The sequence below is a fragment of the Nelumbo nucifera genome, chromosome 3, assembly GCF_055504915.1.
Source record: "Nelumbo nucifera cultivar China Antique chromosome 3, China Antique-T2T, whole genome shotgun sequence".
NCBI lineage: Eukaryota > Viridiplantae > Streptophyta > Magnoliopsida > Proteales > Nelumbonaceae > Nelumbo > Nelumbo nucifera.
Window position 1 is genome coordinate 657,542 of NC_142651.1, and position 23,566 is coordinate 681,107.

Consider the following 23,566-nt stretch of genomic DNA (forward strand, 5'->3'; position numbering starts at 1 on the left):
TGAGCCACATCTTGTTACCCGTACAATAAACCAGCCACATTCATGTTTGAAAATTTAATATCATCAATTAGTCGAGTCGTGTCGTGTTCGTATTGATGTATGTATCTAAATACCCCTTCCTCAACACGGCATAAGCACTACACAAGAATAAGAATTGCCATACCCATTGGTAATATGAAGTTGGAATGTTGGATGTAAAGTGCGAGGAAAACAGATTCCCAAGGAACTAGTAAATGAAGAATAGTTTTTGATCAAATAGTTATTATCTATTAGTGGGCAGACCAATACAGGTTTTTTGGCCATTGCTAATACAAGTGGTCTGGGCTTGTCATTGGTTTTTATGTATGTACCGATTAGGATTGGGTCAGGTTGCTTAACCCAGCCCAGCCCAGCCCATAATTGCCAGTATTGCCTTGAATGTCTTGATTCTAGCTAAGGAGCGCATAAAGTCATAGATAGCCTTGAATGTCTTGATTCTTTGATTCAGACAAGAGAGAAAAAGAGTTAAGTAATGAGGTAAACTTTACTTCCTCTAAGGCAATAAAATAAGTGCTAAGGATATGGCGGATGGTGTTATAGTTGACTTTGATATGGGGATCGAAATAAAATCCCAATTTGGAAAGACCAAGACAATATATATATATATAAATGGCAAGATATGAAATAATAAGTATTATAAAAAATCAAATTTAAGAACTAATAAATGGTATGGCCACACAAAGGAAGGGGATGGGTAGATGGGTAAAAACAAAAAATATCGTACGGACGGAAATCGATGAGTGGGCAACTGCCATACTCAATGGACAGACGGGCTTTGATAAGTTGGTTGGTTGGTCGGACCCCCATCCCATTTCTGCTCAAATCGTGACGTTAATGTTATTCTCTTTGAAGTAGTTTAATAAAACACCACTTTGTTTCACAACCAGCGGGAAAATAAATGGTACTTAAGCACCTCACCTTTGCAAGAATCTGACAAGACTTGGCTGGCTGTTGTACAGTACTGAAACATTTTGTTTTGAAAAGAGTACAAAGATATATGATATATTGAGGCATATTTCTTTCTTAATGTTAAAACCTTGAGGCTGCGTTTCGTACAAAGTTGTGAAATTTTCTTAAATTATTTCCTTCTCACCAAATTATTATCTGTTAAACCAAGCTGCCATCATTGACGAGGATAAGGGATAAAATCATCTGGCCCGAGATCATCAATTGGTGGGCGCTGTTTATGGTGGTCAGTTACAGATTGGTATGCCATGGCTAATGCAAGAACCTGCATAAATGAAAGCACCATCAGTTAGTCTTCATTTCGGGGGAGGAGGTAAAAGTGCAAAACAAGAAGAACAAGAAAGAAGAGAACCGTCAAGGGGAGCTTCTGCTTAACGTATAAAAAGTCGGTTTAGTGTAGAGCCCAACTAACACGGACCGGAGAAGTGCTACTTCTAAAAGACTATTAGAGTTGGGAATGACTACTTTTAGTTAGGAGTGGATACTGGATAACGTACAGGAGCACAAATTGAATTAATTGGTTTTTCACTTGTATGATATGACACAAAGTACTTATAGGCTTGGAACTGGGAAGATGCCATTGCCACTTTGCCAGCTTTAGTTTGTAATGTCCATCTTTATATTTTGAACCTCCTTTGAAATTCATCAACTAAATTCTTTATAATTTCTACATCAAATGTTATTGTCTCATCACTTCACTTCTATTAATTTTAGATCGATACCCAACCCAACCCTGCAAGGGTCAAATACAATTGGAAGGAGTACAAACAAGGTTTACAGTATCGGTCGATACACATCGTATGGGAAGCACCCAGGTTTTGACCAGTTCAAGGGGGTGGAAAAGCCTTAAACCCCCCCCCCCCCCCCCCCCCCCCCCTAATTGGTTATGAAAAAAAAAATAAAAAAAAAGGACCAATACGCCAACGTATTGATATTTATAACCTTGAGTACAGATACAAATATATACAACACAAATGTATAATATAAGGTTTTGCGCTTTACATATTTGACACGCTTTATTTGAATATTATTTTTAAAAAATTAACCTATTTTTAAAATTTTACTAAAAATGATATGAAGACGCCCTTATCTGCTATAATCCCTAAAAAAAACGTCTTCATAGTTAACTACTTTCCCGAAGCCATAGAAATGAACAATACCATGGAGCAAGTGGAGCTGCATGTATCTCAACCTCCACGTGGAACTACGAAGCATATGCCTGAATTGGAATTGGAAGCTGCACACTATGAACACATGGCCATCCCGAATGTTCCCATCTAAAAAAAACCTGGCACCATTGGACAACCCAAAACAAATGGTGGACCACATGGGCCAGGTGAACCCCACGTGGACACATCCCACTAATCATCAGGCTTGGTTCCTAATTGAGCAGTTCCAGAAGCCTTTTACAGATCAGGTACTTTCCATTCTTGCATCTTTATCTTTTGTTATAACTCTCTTTACACTGTCACATGCATTTCTTACATCCATGATCATCTCATGGAACATCAGAGGAGCAAACAGATCCAAGAAAGTCCAACACTTACAGCACCTTTGCAACAAAGAACGACCAAATAGTCTTTTCCTCTGCGAAACCCAACTCTCCTCTACCAAATCTGTTAACTTAGCTAAACACCTCAATTTCAACCACCAAGTTCACAGTGCAGCGGGTACGGATGATCATGGGCCAAGCCGGGCTTGGCACTTATGATAAGGGTTATAGCTTAGGCCCGGGCCTGACCCAATCCGAGGTTCCGGGCCTGAAACATAAGCCCTAACCTAGGTCTACACAAGCCCGGGCCGGATTGAGCCTGATTTTGGGCCAATGCCTTTTATATATAAAACATTATATATCTATAATATTTTATATTAAATAACATAACATGCATATAAACTTATTTTATATATTATATAATATAAAAAATTACATACAATATAAATTATACATGTCATGTTATAATATTTATATATAAAATATATAATCTAATGTAAAATAACATGTATACATATATACATTATACACAAAATCCGTAAGTTTAAATATATGCGGGCCAGGCTTGAAGTATTAAGCCCAAGCCCAGCCCTAAAATTTACGAGCCTGATGTGGGCCCGGCCTGGACCAGGCCTAAACACAAAACCCAGGCTCAAGCCCGGAATTTCAGGGCCAGACTTGTGCGGGCCAGGCCGGGCCGGACAGAAATGATCACCCCTAGCAGCGGGTCACTCAGGGGGTCTTCTTTGTTGTTGGACTAGCCAAGTCTTTTTACAAGTCCTTCAAACGAGTCATCACTTCATTCTACTTCAAGTAAACAACAACCTCCCACAACAACCATGGCACATACTTTTCTTTTAAGGTCATCCCCAGAGAAACCAAAGAAAAGCAATGTGGGCTCACATCAAAACCGTCATCCAACCAATCCAACTTCCCTGGATTTTAATGGGTCACTTGAATGACCTACTGAGTCAAGACCAACGGAATTTTCGCCAGAAACAACCAAAGCTGTCCAAACACATGGCAGACTTTATCCGATACTTCCACCTAACTGACATGGATTATGTGGGCCCAGGCTACACTTGGACCAACGGTCAATCTGGAACTTCAAAAATTCTAGAGAGATTGGAATAGAGTTTTCGCCACAACTGATTGGTTCCAAATCTTCCCAGAGTCTATTGTTTATCACCTCCCCAAAATTCATTCAGATCATGGACCAATCAAGTTAGCCACACAGCCATGCCAGGCGAGGAGAAAATCCAAGTTCCATTTCATGCCTTTTTGGACAGACCATCCGGACTGCAAAGAGATTATATCCAATTCTTGGAATGCCTCAGTTCAAGGCTCATCATATCATCAAATAAAAGTCGAATTATCTTCATGTAAGAGAGTTAAAACAGTGTCTATTGTTTATCCGCCACAACTGATTGGTTCCAAATCTTCCCAGAGTCTATTGTTTATCACCTCCCCAAAATTCATTCAGATCATGGACCAATCAAGTTAGCCACACAGCCATGCCAGGCGAGGAGAAAATCCCAGTTCCATTTCATGCCTTTTTGGACAGACCATCCGGACTGCAAAGAGATTATATCCAATTCTTGGAATGCCTCAGTTCAAGGCTCACCATATCATCAAATAAAAGTCGAATTATCTTCATGTAAGAGAGTTAAAACAGTGGAACAGAAACACTTTTGGCATCATCCAAGATCATTTAAACTGCCTCTCAGCCTCCACTAACCAAATTCAAATGTCAGACTCTCCTAATTCCCCATCTGATCAACTTGATAACCTTCGAAGGCAATACTCTTACTGGCTGTCCAAAGAAGAGTTATGGAGGCTCAAATCCCGAGAGTTATGGCTCAAGGATGGTGACAAGAATACAAAATTCTTTCATCACATGGCCAACAAAAAGAACACAAAGAATGAAGCTCAGAAACTTATAACACAGGTGCCCTACAAAAGCATCCACCTCCCCCAACTTAATGAAGATCAAATAAACTCTTTGCTCCAACCCCCAACCCCGGAGGAAATACATCAGGTTGTCCACCAAATGAACCCATGCACCGGGCCCGGAAGGATATACAGCCTTCTTTTATCAAAGTTTTGGAGCATAGTAGGGCCAAGCATCTTCCAGATGGTCTCTCATTTTTTCTACTCAGAATGCTTACCTCGGGGCATTAACAACACTAATCTTGTTTTCATAATTTCATCCCTAAGCATTCAACTGCAAGCACCCCTTCAGACTTCAGACCCATCAGCCTCTGTAACGTCATTTACAGAATCATCTCTAAATGGCCGGTCTCAAGGCTGCAACTCATCCTTCAAGATATAATCTCCCCCTACCAATCCGGCTTCTTGAAAACAAGACAAATCACGGATAACATTTTGTTAGTAAGAGAAATTATTCACGAAATGAACATCCAAAAGAGAGGAAAGGGATATATTGCTCTAAAATTGGACATGCCAAAAGCTTTTGATAGAATGGGATAGAACTCCCTACAAGATACACTCCAAAACATGGGGTTTCCATCAAAATGGTGCTAGCTGATTCATCAATGCATTTCTTCCCCAAGCCTTTCCATCAAACTAGGTGGTGAAATATTAGAATACTTCAATGCCAGTAGAGGCCTTAGACAAGGAGACCCCATATCACCATACCTATTCATAGGGATGGAAGTTCTCACTAGCATGCAAAACAATGCTTCAAATCAAGGCTCACTTGAAGGTGTGAAGATTTGTAGGAATGGCACCCCTATCACACATTTGATGTTCACAGATGATTGCATTATCTTCAAGAAAGCAGACATGCCCCAAATAAGATCTCTATTGGAAATCCTCAATACATTTGAGAACCTTTCCGGTCAGCAAATCAACTATGCCAAATCTTGTGTGATGTTCAGTAAAAATGTTCTTAGACACCACCAGAAAATCATCTCCCATGCTCTAAGACTCAAAAATTCTCTGCTCAATACAAAATACTTAGGCTCCAGAATCCATTTTCGCATGAGAGACCAGTTAAGTCCAAAAGATCTTTAGAAGCACATTATCCAATGTTTTAAAAGCGTAAGGCGCAAGGGCCAATTTGGGCCTGAGGTGAGAGGCACAAGGCGAGGCACACACCTTTTTAAAGCAAGGCACAAAAATACAAAAAAAAATGCTAAAAAATAAAAAAAAAATGCCAAAAAATTCAAAAAAATGCAAAAAATAAAAATATTAAACATAATATTAATAAGAAATACAAACTTAAGTTTTAAAGTTAATGGTTTAAAAAACCTATTATCTAAAATTAAAATACATAAGCATAACATGTAAAGCATATTCAAATGAAAATTTAAAAATAAAATCAAACATATAAAACATTTTCAAGCATGTAAGGCCCACAATCTCTTTTTTCCTCAATTGCATTACTTCAAGTAGCTAATGTGATGTAAAACATATTAAATTCCTGATTCTACAAGTCACCTTTGTGCCACGCTGATGAGAATAAAATTTGTCATATCTTTATCCCTCAATATTCAGTATTTTACACTTAATTGGTACCTAATTGAACTCATTACTCTTGTATTTCGATTCAGGGCAAGCAAGAAGGCGATTGGAAGAAAACAAGGCTAATCAGATGATTTTGCACAGTTTCGGCACCGATCAGTGATCTGGGCATAACTCTCAATTCCAGACTCCGATTTGGACAATTCAAGAAGCACTGGAAAGATAAGGAAAAAACCCACAACTGTTATGTTTTGGGTTTTGGCAGAATCGGTCCGCATCGAAGACGAATTCGGGCCCAAAGTCAGAGTAATTTCGCAGCAAAGCCCATTTCATAAGCTGAAGCCCATTTCGCAAAAGAGTCTTGAAGCAAGCCCGAATTGTTAAAGAAGCCCAGTTCGAATTCAAAATCCAAGAGTCCCATTAGAATAGAAGTTGAATGTAATCTCAATAAAAGAGTTTTATCATATTTAAATTCTCAAATTGTAATCCTAGAAAGATAAGAGATAAGAGTTAGATAGGATAAGTTCAAATTAGATTAGGACTTTCCAGTTTGAGGATAATCTCCTTAAGGGAGTTGGAGAGCAGCCCTCTCCCCAAACCTATATAAAGGGGCGCAGACCAACATCCAAGGAATCAATTCCTCCAAGAGAGCTTCAGTCTTCAGAAAGGGAAATCAGCAACCAAGGAGGAAGAAGCAAGAGTTCGCCCCCCTTTCTCATCTAGAAGTTGCGTTTTTATCATGAAGTGTCTGTAAGTTTTTATTTCTGGTTGAAGGGTTAGGGAAGCCTTGATTCTGTAATATTGTGAGATCTAATTGATTTTTATTTTAGTTCATTGTTTATGGGTATTCATATGTTTTCTGCTAATTAACTGTGAGGATTATTTTTGTTGATTAAGCAAGAAGGGCCCCTTGCTCATTCAATGGAAATAATCTATGGCCGATTGAACCTCCAGTTTCGTATATGATTGGTAGGTTTGATCATGGTGGCAACTAACATAAATTGATTGCAAAAAAGTTTTCGATCTATGTTAGGAAAATATATGATCTGGTTTAAACGATCCGAGCTTGTGAGATCGCTGACCAGAATTGGGTCTCTCCCCTCTTAATGCTATTAATAGGTTAAATCCTAAGAGCTTGTTTAGGACTGCCTATTAATAAGGGAAGCAATCAAAGAGCTTGTTTTGGTTGTCGAATAATAAGAGTAGAGGCTGGCTGTTAGAGCTTGTTAATAGCTATAACCAATTTATTCATAAACATATGAATCTATCTTTGCATCAAGGATCAATGCTACAAATCAAAGCTGAACTTATCCCTTCAACCGGAAGTTTTCTCCCATCGATTTAATCTTTTGTTTTCTGTCATTTTCTGCTATTTACTCGTTTTCCTTAGCTTTACAAATCCCCCTTAATCCATCTACTTGGAAATAAATCCACCCAATCCCTGTGGAGAATGACCTTGCTCATCACTATCTGCAAATTATTAACCCAGAGCAAGAATATTTATCTTTGGTTGGGTTCGGCACCCACCAAATTTTGGCGCCGTTGCCGGGGATTGGTGTCCTAAGTAGATTTATTTCCTTTTTCTTGGTTTATGCTTCATTCTTCTCATGTAGGTGAGCTCAAATACGATCCCGAGATTGAAAACATGGCGGCCAACTCTCAACAGTTCGGCTATAGGCTCAACCCTCCAGCAAACCATGATAATGAGGTAAACATCTCTTCCCTAGAACAACAAATTGCAAGTCTGACCTTTCTTGTCCGTCAAATGGCTGTAGATAACATGCAAACGGTGAAAGCTTGCGGGATTTGTTCATCTACGGGACATCCAACCGACATCTGCCCTACACTTCAAGATGAACCCTATGAACAAGCCAATGCTGTTGGAGGCTTCCCACAGAAGAGATACGATCCCTACTCAAATACCTACAATGCAGGATGGAGGGATCATCCTAACCTTAGCTACGGAGCCAAGCCCTTTGGCTTCCACCAACAATATCAGTCTAGACCACTGGCTCCACAATATTCATCGTCTAACTCAGGTATGTCTCTAGATGAAATTGTTAAAGCACTTGCAACTGACACTCAACAATTTCAACAGGAGACAAGGACAAGCATCCGAAACTTGGAGAATCAAGTCAGCCAATTAGCAACTGCTATGAGTCGAATGGAATCTCAAGTATCAGGAAGGCTACCCTCCCAGACCATGGTCGACCCTAAGCAAAATGCTAGTGCAATCACTTTAAGAAGCGAAAGGGAGCTGAATAGGCCTAGCAAGGAAGTGCCTAAGAATACAATTGAAGAAGAAATAGAAAAGGAAGCACCTCCACCCCAAACTCAAGATGCAAGCAGTGAACAACCCCAAGCCATAGTGATAACTCCACCCTTTCCTAACCGCTTTGAAAAATCCAAGAAGGAGGAGCAAGAGGAGGAAGTTTTTGAACTTGGTGGGAAGGAGGGATTTGGAATTTCCATTACTAAGCATCCTGAGAAAGAGGAGTCAACCTTGAGTCCTAAATTGCAGGAAACCGTTGCAGCATTGAATGGTTCTCCAGAGCTACAACAGTCAGGTAATGCTCCTTATATTATATTACCGATTTCTGACAGAAAATTTTTACCCTTTGTTTTGCAAGCTCCTATTCCAGATTTGAACCCACCCATGATGGATGAAAGGGGAAGACACCAGAAGTTGCAACTACAAAAGTTAGAGGATCCGGTTTATGATAGGGAAGTTTGTTTTTTCTTTTTCTTCTTGTTTTTTCATCTATAGTTTAGTTATTTCCCTTTTTCTTTACATTTCAACAATGCACAGATTAAGTGTGTGGGGGGGGGGAAGTATAGGATCTGATAAGTCGTATTTATTTCCGTCAAAAAAAAAAAACTCAACTCTTTTGAAATCAATTGAAACAATATTCTGGGAAAATTTTTGTGGACCTAGTAATGGGGTGAAAGTAAGAAGTACACAACCTATCTAAAGTCATCCCCTTTGAAGCTAGTCCTAAATTCAGGTTTAAGTAAATGGGGCAAACATTGCTACAATTGGTAGGATGGAGCATAAAATGCACCTACTGGTTAAGTAATCCGATGGTAGGATGGAGCATAAAATGCACCTACCAGCCAAGTCATCTGATAGTAGGACGGAGCATAAAATGCACCTACTAGCTAGCAATTCAAACAGTAGGATGGAGCATAAAATGCATTACTTCAAGTAGCTAATGTGATGTAAAACATATTACATTCCTGATTCTACAAGTCACCTTTGTGCCACGCCCCTCGAGGCAAGCCCAAACAAGTCCATGTTTGGGTCTTAAATTCTTAATTCTCACACAAAACATAATGATTTTATAATTTTAATTGCCTTTTAAGAAGATGTTTTATTAAGATGAATGAATAAACAACATTAGCAAATAGGGGGTTCTCGGACATCTGGGCCAAGGCGCACGCCTAGGCGCACCAGGCATGCACCTTTTGAAAGTGTTGCGCCTAGGACCTGGGTGAGGCGCCTACCCTAAAATGTGCCTCGCTTGTGCACCTAGGCGCGCCTTTTAAATCATTGGCATTACCCAAAAAATTCCAGCATGGAGCTCCAAATTATTCTCATGTTGGAAGAACTACTCTAGTCAAGTCTGTCATCCAAACCATGCCAATCTACTCCATGATGACCACTACTTTCTCCAACAAAATTCACAATCAGATGGACAAATAAGCTCAGGCCTACTGGTGGCAAGCAGACGGGGGTAAAAACACAAAATACATAACAGCCCGGAGCAAGTTTTGTACACCCAAAAATTTGGGAGGTCTTGGTATCTAAAAATGGAACCCAATGAACAAGGCTCTTTTCGATAAACAGATATGGCGCCTAGCTTCCCATCCACACTCTTTATGGAGTAAAATCATAAAGGAGAAATATTTCTCCTCTTGCAGTATCTTCTCAGCTAGAAAAGGAAGTTGTAGTTCCTTATGGTGGAGACAAGCTCACAAGCTCTTGCCAACCTTGAAGTAATGCTATATGGCTAATCAAAGATGGCGCTACAATCTCAGTTTTTGATGATCCATGGATCCCCCTCCATCAATTTGGGAGCTCAAACCCACAACAGCTCTCCACCAACTCATCTCTCAAAGTTGTCGATTTGCTAACAGCTAGCCAACAATGAGATTACCAGAAATTACAAGAATTATTCACCTTGGATTTCATTCAAAAAATCAGTACCTTGCACCCAAACCCAGGGCTAGAGGCAAACACTTTAATATGGAAAAACAATAATAGTGGAGTTTACACAGTTAGATCAGCCCTCCTCCTCCCCTTTCTTCCGATGGTCAACTTTATGGATACTCAAAATCCCTTTTTGGTGTATTGTTTTCACATGGAAATTCCTATGGGGTGGAGTCCTCACAAAATACAAATGCAAAAAATGGTTAACTGAGCAAGACTTAGGTTGTGCCTTTTGCAACCAACAGCCCGAAGATTTAAATCACCTATTCTTTACCTGCTCCTTTTCAAGAGCAATATGGTGTGCCTCACTGTTGAGTTATGGGCCAATGTTCTCTTATTGGGCCGACTTTATTTATTTTTTATTTACATAATTCAGTTAGGTAGTTATTGGGCCTTAGGCCCATTAGTTTATGTTAAGTGGTTCTTTTTAGCTTCTTACAAGTAGCCAACCTACTAAGGGCATACTTGTACTTGTACATTCTTTTTATAAGTATATAATTAAAAGGAAGGGGGCGGCCAGACCTAATTCTTTTTGGCTTCCCCTCATTCTCTTCTATTTCTTCTTCTTTTCTTTTCTAGTAGAAACTTTTCTCTTCTTTCTTCTTTCTTCTTTTCATAAAGTTTATATCAAAATAGCTATCAGAAGCTTTTCTACTTGGTTTCAGAGCGGTGTTAAAGACTTCTTGAGCTGCTTCATCATGCAGCCCTAGATCGGCCGACTGCATGGTGAGATGAAGGGCTGATCGAAGACCTAAGGTAAGCCCAGTTTTGGGATTTTTTTTGGTGGTGTTGCAATCCCTTGTAGCTGATGTAGGATTTTTCACCAAAATCAGGAAGAACTAGAGAAAGGGGAGAGAGTCTCGTTTTAGTAGGACTCTTCATTTTTTACCTAGGAAGTGGCGCCCTATTTTTTTTAGGGTTTCTTGAAGTTTTCTGAAGGGGGCAGTTCAAGTCCCACCTTGTTTAGAGGCCTCTGGAGGGAGCGGCAACCTCTTCTTTTTCTTTTGCTCCCACCGAAAAAGGAATCTTTGGAGGAAGGAGATTCTAGGGTACTAGAAGGGTGTTTAAGGTGTCTAAAGGAGATAAATACCTATTTTTTCATCTCAAAGTGATTTCCTAACCCTTTTTTGAGAGTTATGGAGGGATACGGAGTTGAAAACAAACCTGGAGGTGAGATGGGACAAGGGGGAGGAAGTGTTGGAGACTTTTTCGGGGCTAGAGCCATCACTACAGTTAAGTTAGATGGTACAAACTACTTAGAGTGGTCACAATCTGCAAAAATGGCTATTGGTGCCCATGGGAAATTGGGGTGTGTCACAGGTGAGGAAGAGAAACCCGAAACTAACTACTCCTGATGGGTACAGGAGAACCATATGGTAATGACTTGGCTGTGCAATTCCATGTTGCCCCATATAAGTAAAAACTTTTTATGGGCTAATACAACTAAGAAAATTTGGGATGGAGTTGCAGAAACCTATTCATAGAATGAGAATGTTGCTAGAGCCTGCCAATTGAGGAACCAGGTAATTGCTACCAGACAGGGAGATAAGTCTGATGCTATTTATTTTTCAGCCCTCAAAACCTTATGGCAGGAGATAGATCATTTGGAGACTATGGTTTGGGAAAGTAGCAAGGATGCAACAACTTACCAGAAACTGTTAGGGAAGAATAGGGTTTTTGAGTTTCTAGCTGGACTTAACCCCAAGTATGACATTGCACAGCAGCATATTCTTTCCAAAGACAATGTAACTCTCTCTTAGGCATATGCCTTTGTATCAGGAGAGGAGAGTAGGAGGAATGTGATGAAGAGGAACCTAGGCATTGAGCAGTCTACTATGGTTAGCACAGTAAACTGAAGCAGAGTGGAGACAGGGGTGGAAATGAACTCATGAAGGAAGATAAGAAGGATCTGATCTGTAACTACTGTAAGTAGCCTAAACATACCAGAGATACCTGCTGGAAGCTTCACCCTCACCTTGTGTCGAGCCGACTTAGAAACAAGAAGGGAAATGTGAATATGGCAGTAACTGGTGACTTATCAGGACCACCTACTACAACTTCCCTAGAGTCTGTTGCAATTGTTGTAGTGAGGGACGAACTGGAGAAATATGGGTAGTTACTAAATCAGAGAGATACAATCAGCCCTAACCCATTATCAGGTGGACAACAAGGTACAGGTGGATCAGGAGGTGGCCATTCTACTTCTTTTGCACATACAGGTAGTTCACATGCCACTACAAACTATGTTTCCACTATAGGTAAGGAGGGACCCCCTTGGGTTATAGATTCAGGAGCCTCAAAGCATATGACCAACATTTCCACCATTTTCTCCTCATACCACCTCTGCTCTGGCAAAGATAGAGTTTCCACAGCTGATGGATCACATGTTCCCATTGCAAGGAAAGGGTCTATCAAGATAACCGATACCATTTCCCTACCCTCTTTCCTCCATGTTCCTAGACTGAGTACTAACCTTTTACTTATTGGTAGTTTGACAGAATTTGAATTGTTCAGTAATTTTCTCCCCTGGTCATTGTGTTTTACAGGATCTGGAATCAAAGAGGATGATTGGGAGTAGTCATGAGGTGAATGGAATTTACCTTCTTGATGCGCTTCCTAGTCATCAAAGTCATCATGTCAACAACGGCACTGAGTCAGAGTCAGTGGGTCAGATTATGCTTTGGCATAATTGGTTAGGGCATTTGTCTTTTACTTCTTTGCGTTTCTTGTTTCCGAAGTTGTTTGAGTCTGTTAATTTGTCTAGTTTAGAATGTGAAGGTTGTCAACTTGGAAAATATTGTAGACATTCCTTTAAAGCTAGTAATAAAAGATGTTCTTCTGCTTTTGATATTGTTCATACTAATGTGTGAGGGCCATATCATATTCCCTCTATGGGTGGCTATCGGTATTTTCTTCTGTTGGTAGATGATTATTCTCGATATTCTTGGCTATAATTGATGAGATCCCATGATGAGGTGCCATCTTTGGTTTGACAGTTTCATCAGATGGTGCTAACGCAATTTGGGGTACGAGTGAAAGTGTTTAGGTCAGACAATGCCAAGGAATATTTTGAAAAAAAAAATACTAGCATCATACCTATCAGAGCATGGAGTAATCCATCAAAGCAGTTGTTCATATACTCCACAACAGAATGGTGTAGCAGAATGGAAGAACAAACACATTGTGGAAGTTGCAAGAAGCATAATGATGACCTCTACTATTTCGGTTCGGTTTTGGGGGTGATGCAAATCTTACAGTGGTTTTCTTGATTAATCAGGTGCCTTCTTGTATTCTTGGATATAGCACCCCATTCAGCCTTCTTTTCCCTGAGGGGGAGATGTTCCATATTCCTCTAAGGGTGTTTGGTTGTGTATGCTTTGTCCATGTTCTTGGTCCTCACTGCTCAAAACTTGACCCTAAGGCAAAGAAGTGTGTCTTCCTTGGGTATGCAGGAAACCAGAAGGTGTATTGTTGCTAACTTGCTATGACCTAGTCTCTGGGGGTCGGTATGTTACTATGGATGTCACCTTTTTTAAGTTCACACCTTTCTTCTCGGGGGATTCTTCTCAATGGGAGTTTTTGGAGAAGTGAGCAATCTATACCACTTCCAGTTCCAACCCCTTTGTCCACTCCAATGTCCGACCCTCCTGTTTCACCTACTTTACCACCTCCCTTGCGTCCTGTTTCTCAGTGTTTTACACAATAGTGTCTTCGTCCCTTCGACTGCATAGGGAGGTTGATTCCACGGCAAAAGAATCCACATCACTTCCTATCGACTTCTCGGAGACTCCAGGTTCGACTGACACTGATCCAGGTATGCCCCTTGCTTCCTCTAATGGTTTAGTTCCTATTGATACTACTAACCCCATTGCAAATGACCTTGACCTTCCTATTGCACTCAGAAAAGGGAAAAGAAAGTGTACTGCCCATTGCATCTCACACTATCTCTCTTATAGTGGACTATCTCCTTCCTACCGGGCCTTCCTTTCCTCCCTCAACTCCGTGTCTATACCCAAGGGTGTTAGTGAAGCTCTCTCCAAACCTGAGTGGAAGACATTTATGCAGGAGGAAATGAAAATTTTGATTAAGAATCAAATATGAGAGATTGTGGATCTACCAGGAAGCAAGGAGACAGTTGGATGCAGATTGGTTTATACAGTGAAATACAAGGTGGATGGGAGTATAGAAAGGTATAAGGCAAGGCTGGTTGCAAAAGGGTATACTCAAACTTATGGCATAGATTACTTAGAAACTTTTGCACCAGTGGCAAAGATGAGCTCAGTTCGGATTCTTCTCTCACTAGCAGCTACATACTCTTGGCCACTCTTCCAACTTGATATGAAAAATGATTTTCTAAATGGAGACTTACAAGAAGAAGTGTATATGGATCTTCCAACTGATTTCTATGATGATGTGGAAAAGGAAAAGGTATGCAGGTTGAAGAAGCCTCTATATGGTTTGAAACAATCATCCAGAGCTTGATTTGACAGGTTTAAAAGAGCCTTGGTTGTTTTTGGCTATACTCAAACTTAATTAGATATACTTTGTTTGTAAAGAGGTGGTCCCTGGTGTCAGTTTTGATGGTGTATGTGGATGACATTGTAGTTACAGGAAATGATCTGAGTAAGTGATTCTTTAAAGGAAAATCTGCACAGAGTTTGACATTAAGGATCTTGGGGAGCTGAGGTACTTTTTAGGCATTGAGGTGGCAAGATCAAAGCATGGAATCTTCATCTCACAGAGGAAGTATGTTTTGGGACTACTATAGGAGACAAGGAAACTTGGGGCAAAGGCAGCTAGTACACCTATTGATCAGAACCACAGGATAAATGCTTTAGAAGGTGAACTAGTGAAGGATGTTGGGATATATCAGAGATTAGTGGGGCGGTTGCAAATACTTATGTATGACACAACCAGACATCTCTTATGTAGTGAGTGTGATGAGTCAATACATGCATGCCCCACGAGTTTAGCATTGGGAGGCCATTGATGGGATACTTTCTTATTTGAAGGGACACCCGAGTAGAGGCATATTGTTTGCTAACCATGGACAGTTGAAGCTAGAGGCTTACACAGATGCTGATTGGGCAGGGTGTTTAGATGACAAGAGATCTACATCAGGAGTATGCACTCTTGTTGGAGGTGATTTAGTTTCATGGAAGAGTAAGAAACAGGCAATTGTGGCCAGGTCAAGTGCAGAAGCTGAATACAGAACCATGGCACATGGTGTTTCAGGGCTCCTCTGGATCCGTTCCTTATTAGGAGAGATTGGGATTGAGGCAAAAGAATCTATGATACTATACTATGACAATCAAACAGCAATTAACATTGCCCACAACCCAGTTTAGCACGATAGGACGAAGCACATTAAAGTGGACAGACATTTTATAAGAGAAAGGGTGACTTCAGGGGAAGTTTGCTTGGCATATGTTGCACCTGATTTGCAGCTTGCTGATGTTCTTACAAAAGGTGTTGCAAGAAACAAGCTAGAGCATGATCTACACAAGTTGGGAATGTATGACATTTATTCCCAACTTGAAGGGGAGTGTTGAGTTATTGAGTCGATGTTCTCTTATTGGGCCGACTTTATTTATTTTTTATTTACATAATTCAGTTAGGTAGTTATCGGGCCTTAGGCCCATTAGTTTATGTTTAGTTAAGTGGTTCTTTTTAGCTTCTTACAAGTAGCCAACCTACTAAGGGCATACTTGTACTTGTACATTCTTTTTATGAGTACATAATTAAAAGGAAGAGGGCGGTCAGACCTAATTCTTTTTGGCTTCCTCTCATTCTCTTCTATTTCTTCTTCTTTTCTTTTCTAGCAGAAACTTTTCTCTTCTTTCTTCTTTCTTCTTTCTTCTTTCTTCTTTCTTCTTCTTTTCATAAAGTTTATATCAAAACAGCTATCAGAAGCTTTTCTACTCTCACAATCTAGAATAATACCAGAGCAAGTCTCGTACTATGCCCCCCACCAGATCTTAAACCAATGCATAAAAAAATTAACCACTGCTCTACCCACAGAAGAAATCAACCAATCATTGGGTAAGATCTGCATCATCCTCTACCTTATCTGGGAAGCACGTAACAAAACAATTTTCCAGGGCATTCGACGTTACCCCTTGGAAATAATAAAAAAGACTCAATCATATCTACCTACAGGTCAACATGTGGAAGAGTCCACCATCATGATCAACGCCACATCAACACATATACAGATTTAACTGTTTATATTGATGGCTCTTATGATCCTTCTTCAGGGCTTGCAGGATGCGCTTTCATCATCCAACTCAACAGGTCCTCTTAAAGCTAAAGGCAGACCTTGCTGAGCCGTCAACAGCTATGACTCTGAGATTCAAGCACTGATCGATGGTCTGGAAGCAGCTTCTCAATGCAATATCAAATGACTCAATGTTGTCTCTGACTCCCAGCAACTAGTAAATTTTTTGTCGTACAATCTAACTACTACTTACTGGACCAAGCTTCTACACAGAGCAAAACTCAAGCAACTTTCTCTCTTTTTTGAATGTCTAAACTTTTGTCATGTACATAGAAACAGTAATCAAGCGGTCCACACTTTTGCGTATCTAGCATGTAAAGGGCAAATGCATGTAGAATACAGCCCTCCTATCGTGTCTCATGTTCAGTTTTATATATAATCAATGAAGCTGCTTTCTGTTTAAAAAAATGTTTAGTAATATCATATATAAGTTTTTGCACTGAAATATTTGTATTTGCACTCTTTCCAAACTCAATTTAGAAGGAGTACAAATACAAATATGTACAGTACAAATATATACAAAATAATACAAAATACAAGGTTTTGCACTCTACATATTTGTATCTGTACTCCTTCCAAACTGATATAAAATACAAATACAAATACATATATGTATTTGGGAAGAGTGCAAATACAAATATGTACAGTACAAAAACATATAAAATAATACAAAATATAAGGTTTTGCACTGTACATATTTGTATTTGCACTCCTTCCAAACTGAGCCTTAGGCTGTGTTTGGTTGCAGTGCAATTTTATTTGCACTAGTATAAATGCATGAGAATGCATATGAAAAGAATACAAATTCTCGTTTAATTTTGTTTTGGATTTTATTTTATTTTGCTTTATGTCTTAATTTACTTCATTTGTATTGCAATCAAACAAAATAGGCTAAAGTTTGGAATAAAAATATGAATTTACATTCAAATCATTTGCACTGCCATAGTTTTGCATCAATACAAATTTATTTGCATTGCAACCAAACACAGCCTTAGGTTCAGTTCGGGAAGAGTACAAATACAAACATATAGAGTGCAAATAAAAGGTTTAGATATATACTTATCAAAAAAATAAAAGGTTCAGATATACCATATACATGGTTTTGCACTCAACATATTTGTATTTGCACTCTTCCCAAACTGTGCCTTCGGGAATGTGAGGAAGAGCCATTACCCAATATTGGCGCTAGCTACAAGGAAATAATATCACAAATGTTCCTTTGTGAACAAAAACTTACTATGTGATCATGATTGGGGGGAGCATAAATGCCAGTTGAGATGGTGGTTCGACGTCGAGTTCCACTTGGAGGAGGATTCATGATACTCTTTAATCCTGTTGGAATAACCATGATGGGCATGCCGACAAGATTTCCCATGCAAACTTTCTCCCAATCAGTCGCATTACCAATGAATGCATCGACGGTAAAGCTCTCACGAATTTCCTGAATCAACTTTCCTCGTGCTCTTTGTGCCTGTGGATAATTCAGAAATTTAGCTTCTGAAAATAGCAATAGTAATTAGACTCTTAATTCTTTTCTATATTACTAGTCTACCATTTTGTTAATATCCAAGCTGCACCATGGCTAGTCTTAAATACTATTCGGTATTAAACCTCTAGTCCACATATTTTTGTCCCAAATTGACAGATAAGTTCATATAAAACAATGCATTGTGTTTTTCGGTAAGAAGGAAGCATGAGTGGTTTATATAGCTTACTTTACATTTTATGGTAATGCTATCAATGTTAACAAAAGGACTATGATCTGGAAATGTTAACTTCTTCTGTTATTACTTGTTTCCTTCTCTGCAAATGTTGGATATAAATAAATACAGACTATTTTTGGGTTGACCAATAATTTAAAAAATTAGAACATTGCTATTCTGAATTTTCCATCTAAAGACTAATACGGATAGATGACAAACCTGCACGTAATCAACTGCTGGTACCAGGCGTGCACGTCGCAGTTCTACGGGCCACTGATCTTGTGCTTCATAAACAGCATCTTGTTTGGAACGCTGCCACTCATCGAAGTGAGATAACATATCTACATCCATTGTTAAATTTAAGATGCCTTGAACAGAATTCACTGTGTAATTCAGCTTGAAAGGAACCATATTAACACCCTTTGATGCAAGAACATGAACAGCCTGGTAGTGAAAATAATCAAGAATCATGAGAAATTCCAAAGTTGAACACCAGAGAAATTTTAGCCTAACTCCCAAATCCAAGGGCAGTCTCTTAACTACTCCTGTACTCTAAAATATAATAGTTCATAAAGATAACAATCATGTAAACTAAAAGAGAGTTTTTTGACCTCCATGTCAGCATCCTCAAGATATCCAACAGTTAATTTGGTGATGTCTACTGAAAAGGGGTCCTCAAGAAAGATATCCCTAGAGGAGATGTCATCTGGATCCTTCCCTCGAATGAAATCCAAAACAACTGCACAATCTGCAGCGTTTCTGCAGAAAGGGCCAAGCTTATCCTGTCAAACAGAAGAGATTCAAGGGTTGCTTTCCAGTAAAGCCAATAAACCAAGGACATTTAAAACTAAAATGTCACTGAGCTACCAAGCTCTCAGAGATGCTCATAACACCACTTCGACCAATAATACCAAAAGTTGGACGCAATGATGTCACTCCACAACGAGCAGAAGGGTAGGTAATAGAACCTGCCGTTTCTGAACCAATTGCAAAAGGAACAAGACCTGCAAAAGAAATAAAGAGAAAATCATTAGCAAGAACAACACTCTTCTAGAAAGGTTTATTCTTTAAGAACCTAGACATAAAAATGGTGACAAATATTCTATTGCAGAACCAGAAATATTAGATTATAGAGAACAAGGTGATTGGCACCATGGTAATTGGATATAGGGCGGCCATGTCTGTGCCATTACGATTCATTCGATGAAGAAATAAGATGCTAATAAGGTTCAAAGACATTAGTAATGGCACCCCAATTAATTGGCCGGAATGTATAAAATGAGTGGTAATACCATATCAATAATTCAAAAACTGGGTCTACTCTAAATGTGGTCAGCACCCAAATTTCTAAGGAATAGAGTGCCCTTGCTATGAAGATAAGGTATGTTGAGGCTTGAACTCTTCTGAGAATTCAAGCATAGTCTTGGGGAAAATAGTTAAGAAGAAACTGGAACCATCTTAAAAATGTGCATACAAAGGAACTGAAGAAAAACCTGCTGAAGTGCTGGCGGCAGGCCCAGCTGATGAACCAGTGGAGAATTCTTCAATATTCCATGGGTTCCGTGTCCTTCCCCCAAACCAGACATCATCATATGCAAGTGATCCAGAAACAAGCTTTGCAATAAGAACAGCTCCTGCAGATCTTAGTCTGCTTGGGGGAAATTTCAAGAGCCAGAAAAGGCAATCAGTGATAAATATGCTTTCTTAGTGTAGTTTCCAGCTTTTAAAGGAGTACCTCTTGTAGACCCAAGCTTCCGCGTCAAGGACTTGATTCTTAAATGTCATTGAACCCCACGTCGTCTTATATTTGGGCACTGAAATTATGTCTTTCAACCCATATGGAATCCCATGGAGAGGACCTTGAACATTTAACCACTATTAGAAACTTAAATGAACAAAACTTTTTGATAGCACAGAAAGTAATAACATGACAGATCTTTGGACAAATGGAACCTAACACTCTGTACCACTTTGCCCCTATCTAGAAGCAATTCATTTAAATGCATAATTCACTTCCAATCATATTGCTTATGGGGCTAGGTTATGCCATAAGTGAGGCTTATGGATTATATCTACATGTCCTGGAAAAACCTGCATGTACTATACCACAATCGCACTTTTTTTCTTTTTTCCTTTTTTACCTTTTTTGCTTCATATGTCACAGTTGCACTTGCACAATAGAGATAAACCTTCTTCTTTTGAGAACAAAATTGCGGTATGTCTTGTCATTCACTCACTCAAAATGGCTCAATTAAGTTATAAATGTGCCACAGATTTTGACGTTTGCATAAATAGATCTGAGAGAAAACTCGTATAGTTTGCTGTTTATCACAAACCTCTACTCGGTTCATTCACTTTTTACCCTTTAAGAGAACAACAAAGAATTCATACAAGATTGAAGTGAGCATCTAATGGATTGGGGACTTACCCAAATACACTCCTTTATCAAGTAAATCATCAGCTTCTTTTGCCTGGCTGTATGCCAAATCTTCTGTGTAAGAAACCACAACTTCAAGAGCATGATCATACCTAAAAGAATTATCCAATGCATCATCCACAGAGGGAGAGAGAATAACAAGTCTTCAAATGAGAGCTTAAAACAACACCTTTACCTCTTTAATCTCTTTAGGAAAATCCCAGTAAGCTCCTGAGATGTAATTTGCTTTGTCCTAATAAGATGTCCAAGCTCAAGAACCTCATACAACCAATAAATGAAATGTAGGGGGAAAAGAAAAATTAAAATACGCAACACTCCATACTTAAATGGTAGCAAAAAGACTTACACTCATGAAAGCAATATCTTCTGTATCTGGCCTACGTACATCAGAAAGATAAGGATAACTGAACCGTCTGATCTCATGAGATGTTTCTCTACCATTCCACTCGGGATTGAAAACCAAAACAGATGGATCTTGCAACCCTCCGTTAACAGAAGCGACTAACTTCCGATTAGCTCTGAAGATAGGGATATTGATATTCCTTGCACCCTTGGCCATCTCCTCCACCTAACGGAAAAGGCAAAACACGGTTTCTGTGACAAGTTGAGCTTAACCTACAACTTCAAGAAGAATGATCACATTAATAATAGAGTTTTTGGCGGGCCATCTTCATTGTAAAGTTACCTCTGTATCATTGAAGAAGTGGGCATCGAAGAACTTCAACGCAACTTTGAGAATTCTTGCATCTTCACTTAAGTATTCTCTGCATTTGGTGTTGTTAGTTAGAACCAGACTCCCTGCTGTCCTGATCAAAGGAGAATATGAAATGGCATCCATAAAAAAAAAAAGGGATTAATTTGCACATTCTAAGATCTCATCACTATCAAGCTATAAACGTCTATAATTCCTTATTAGGCTATTCTTGACTTCAAGCTTCCAAAAAACTATGTTACCTGGAAACTAGAGTATGAAAATTAACTCGAATTTTCCGATACACTATTTCCCACATTTTCTTATACAGACCCGCCTATACAAACAAGCCACGGGCGTGATTTCATGCGATTGAGAAGGTAATTGAAAAAGGAAATGAAAAGCAAATTAGTGTGGGGAGTGGAAGGGGAGAGGTGATTGGTAAGAAAATGAAGTGGGAATTTGAAGGGTTGTTGCACAGCCTTGTTTTTTTTTTTCTTTCTTTTATGGTAGGAGCACAGCCTTGTTTTATGGTACCCCTGAGAGAAAAACAGAGACAAAGAGAGTTACCATTGGTCTGCAGCTTCCGGCGCAACAGAGAGTGGTGAGTGCTCTGGAGCTAATGCTAGAGAACCCAGTATTGCAGCAGCACTGTAGAGCACCAAGACGAAGACGAGGAAGGAGACACGCAACAGCAAGGGTGTACGCGCGTCGCGAGACATAGCTGCTGCAGGTGCTGCGTCTACTTTCCAAAAGACACAGAGGCAAGCAAGCACCGCTGTTGTGTGTGATTGGCTGATTGCAGTGTTGTTGATAACTTGATTTGAGAGCCTCGGAGCCTCCGGCGGTAGTTCGGAATTTCGGATCAAGTAGCAGAAAGGGCCCGTGCTTAGGCAAGGAAACAATTATGAATAATTCTTTATTGAATAGTTGGGAGATTAAAAATAAAGGAAAAAGTTAATATAATTTTCAATTAAAAATCGAACTTCAACAATTTACACTAATTCTGTGCTATCTCATTTTGGAGATAAATAACTCAATTTATTCATACCGGTTAAAGAATGGATACAAGAGAGAGCCCTTTAAAGTTTAAAATACCAATAAGCTGGAGAGATGGCTCAATAATAAGACCATGCAACATGTCAAATGTGTAAACATTTTTTTACAATTTAAAAAAAAAAAAACTAAAAGCAAAGATGGTTATTAATTATCGGCCAATTCAGGATGACAAAACTTGTTTGTCTAATATGGTTTCACGGGTCAACCATATTAATTATCCTCTTCCCTCTTCTCATTCCGTCAGCATTTTTTGTAAGCCAATTTACTTTTTGCATATTTTTAGGAATTTGTTTTTTTTAGAGTAGGGGTATTTCTGTCTTTATACCTTGATTGATGTTGTTGATCTGCAATGTTGTGTTGGAACATGTGCTCTTAACTTAAGTAAGGGCACATAGGTCTTTTCAGTCATGTTTTAATAATAATATAAATACTTACTAGCCGACTGGGAGAAGTCAGGTTGACTCTTTCAGTTCGAACCAGAATTCTCTCCTCTCTTTCTCTCTCTCTCTCTCTCTCTCTTTCTTTATCACCTTTTCTTCTTCTACATAACTGAACTCAGTCAGGCCGAACTCTAAGGCAGACCTGAATTTTATCATGGTATCAGAGCTAGGTTAAATCTGCCTAGATTTCTGCTTGCCTAGGGTTCATTCTCTGCGCACCCTATCTAGGGTTTTCCTCTTTTTCTCTGTGTTCGATTGGAGATAAGGGAAAGGGCTGAAAAGGAGTGATCGCCCTCTTCCCTTAGGGGTCTCTATGCCTCCAGTCAGGTCGTATGTAGTCAGTTGCTGTGATTTCTGAGATCACCCTCTCCTAGTAGAGGAAGAATAGAGGGTCGAACTGTGTGGGCAGTGGCTGTTGTGTGTGGACTGCTCTCCTGCTCGTATGGGTGTTACTTCAGCGATAAGGTAAGAGATTTCAATGCATGATATCTGTTATGGATTAAATATGAAGTGTGTTTCAGACCATATGCTAGGGTTTCGGCTAGTAATTGCTAGGGTTTATGCTGGTTTCTTTGTGCATTTTGAAGGAAGAGATATGATCATATAGTGGTGAGATTTCAGGTAGTTGTAGGAGTAGGGTTTGTGGTGTAAAGAGCACACATTCCAGCAACAATTAGTGCTGCAATCAGTGTGACAGGTGTGGCCTAGTGGTGTGTAGTGTGCAGATCTCAGTGATAATAGAATTCAGCAAGTGTGCAGAATTGGT

General features: G+C 39.4%; 1 protein-coding gene across 5 annotated transcripts; it reads right to left on the minus strand.

The window, feature by feature from the left end:
• Nucleotides 1–910: 910 nt before the first annotated feature.
• Nucleotides 911–22,214, minus strand: LOC104592689 (Amidase family protein). 5 transcript variants are annotated; one of them, XM_010252136.3, is made up of 12 exons: nucleotides 21,872–22,214; nucleotides 21,296–21,416; nucleotides 20,957–21,178; nucleotides 20,786–20,820; nucleotides 20,602–20,702; nucleotides 19,909–20,032; nucleotides 19,667–19,821; nucleotides 19,041–19,177; nucleotides 18,785–18,955; nucleotides 18,393–18,617; nucleotides 17,708–17,941; nucleotides 911–1,270 (listed from the first exon to the last, which is right to left on the minus strand). In XM_010252136.3, the coding sequence occupies exons 1-12, from the start codon at nucleotides 22,021–22,023 to the stop codon at nucleotides 1,163–1,165; spliced, it is 1,785 nt and encodes a 594-aa protein (XP_010250438.1). In that variant the 5' UTR covers nucleotides 22,024–22,214; the 3' UTR covers nucleotides 911–1,162. The 5 variants fall into 5 exon arrangements, with proteins under 5 accessions (XP_010250438.1, XP_088758149.1, XP_088758150.1 ...); XM_088902023.1 differs by having other exon boundaries at nucleotides 20,786–20,868; nucleotides 21,872–22,212; XM_088902024.1 differs by having other exon boundaries at nucleotides 20,786–20,868; nucleotides 21,296–21,411; nucleotides 21,872–22,012.
• Between the last annotated feature and the right edge of the window lie 1,352 nt (nucleotides 22,215–23,566).

What these genes read in the sequence shown, in the direction of transcription:
- LOC104592689 (XM_088902023.1), bottom strand. Translation starts at nt 22,023, where the DNA reads ATGTCTCGCGACGCGCGTACACCCTTGCTGTTGCGTGTCTCCTTCCTC. An exon ending in TGATAAAGGAGTGTATTTGG is followed by an intron (nt 20,033 to 20,601) that starts GTAAGTCCCCAA and finishes TAAATGTTCAAG; the next exon opens with GTCCTCTCCATGGGATTCCA. An exon ending in GAAGCTTGGGTCTACAAGAG is followed by an intron (nt 19,822 to 19,908) that starts GTACTCCTTTAA and finishes TCCCCCAAGCAG; the next exon opens with ACTAAGATCTGCAGGAGCTG.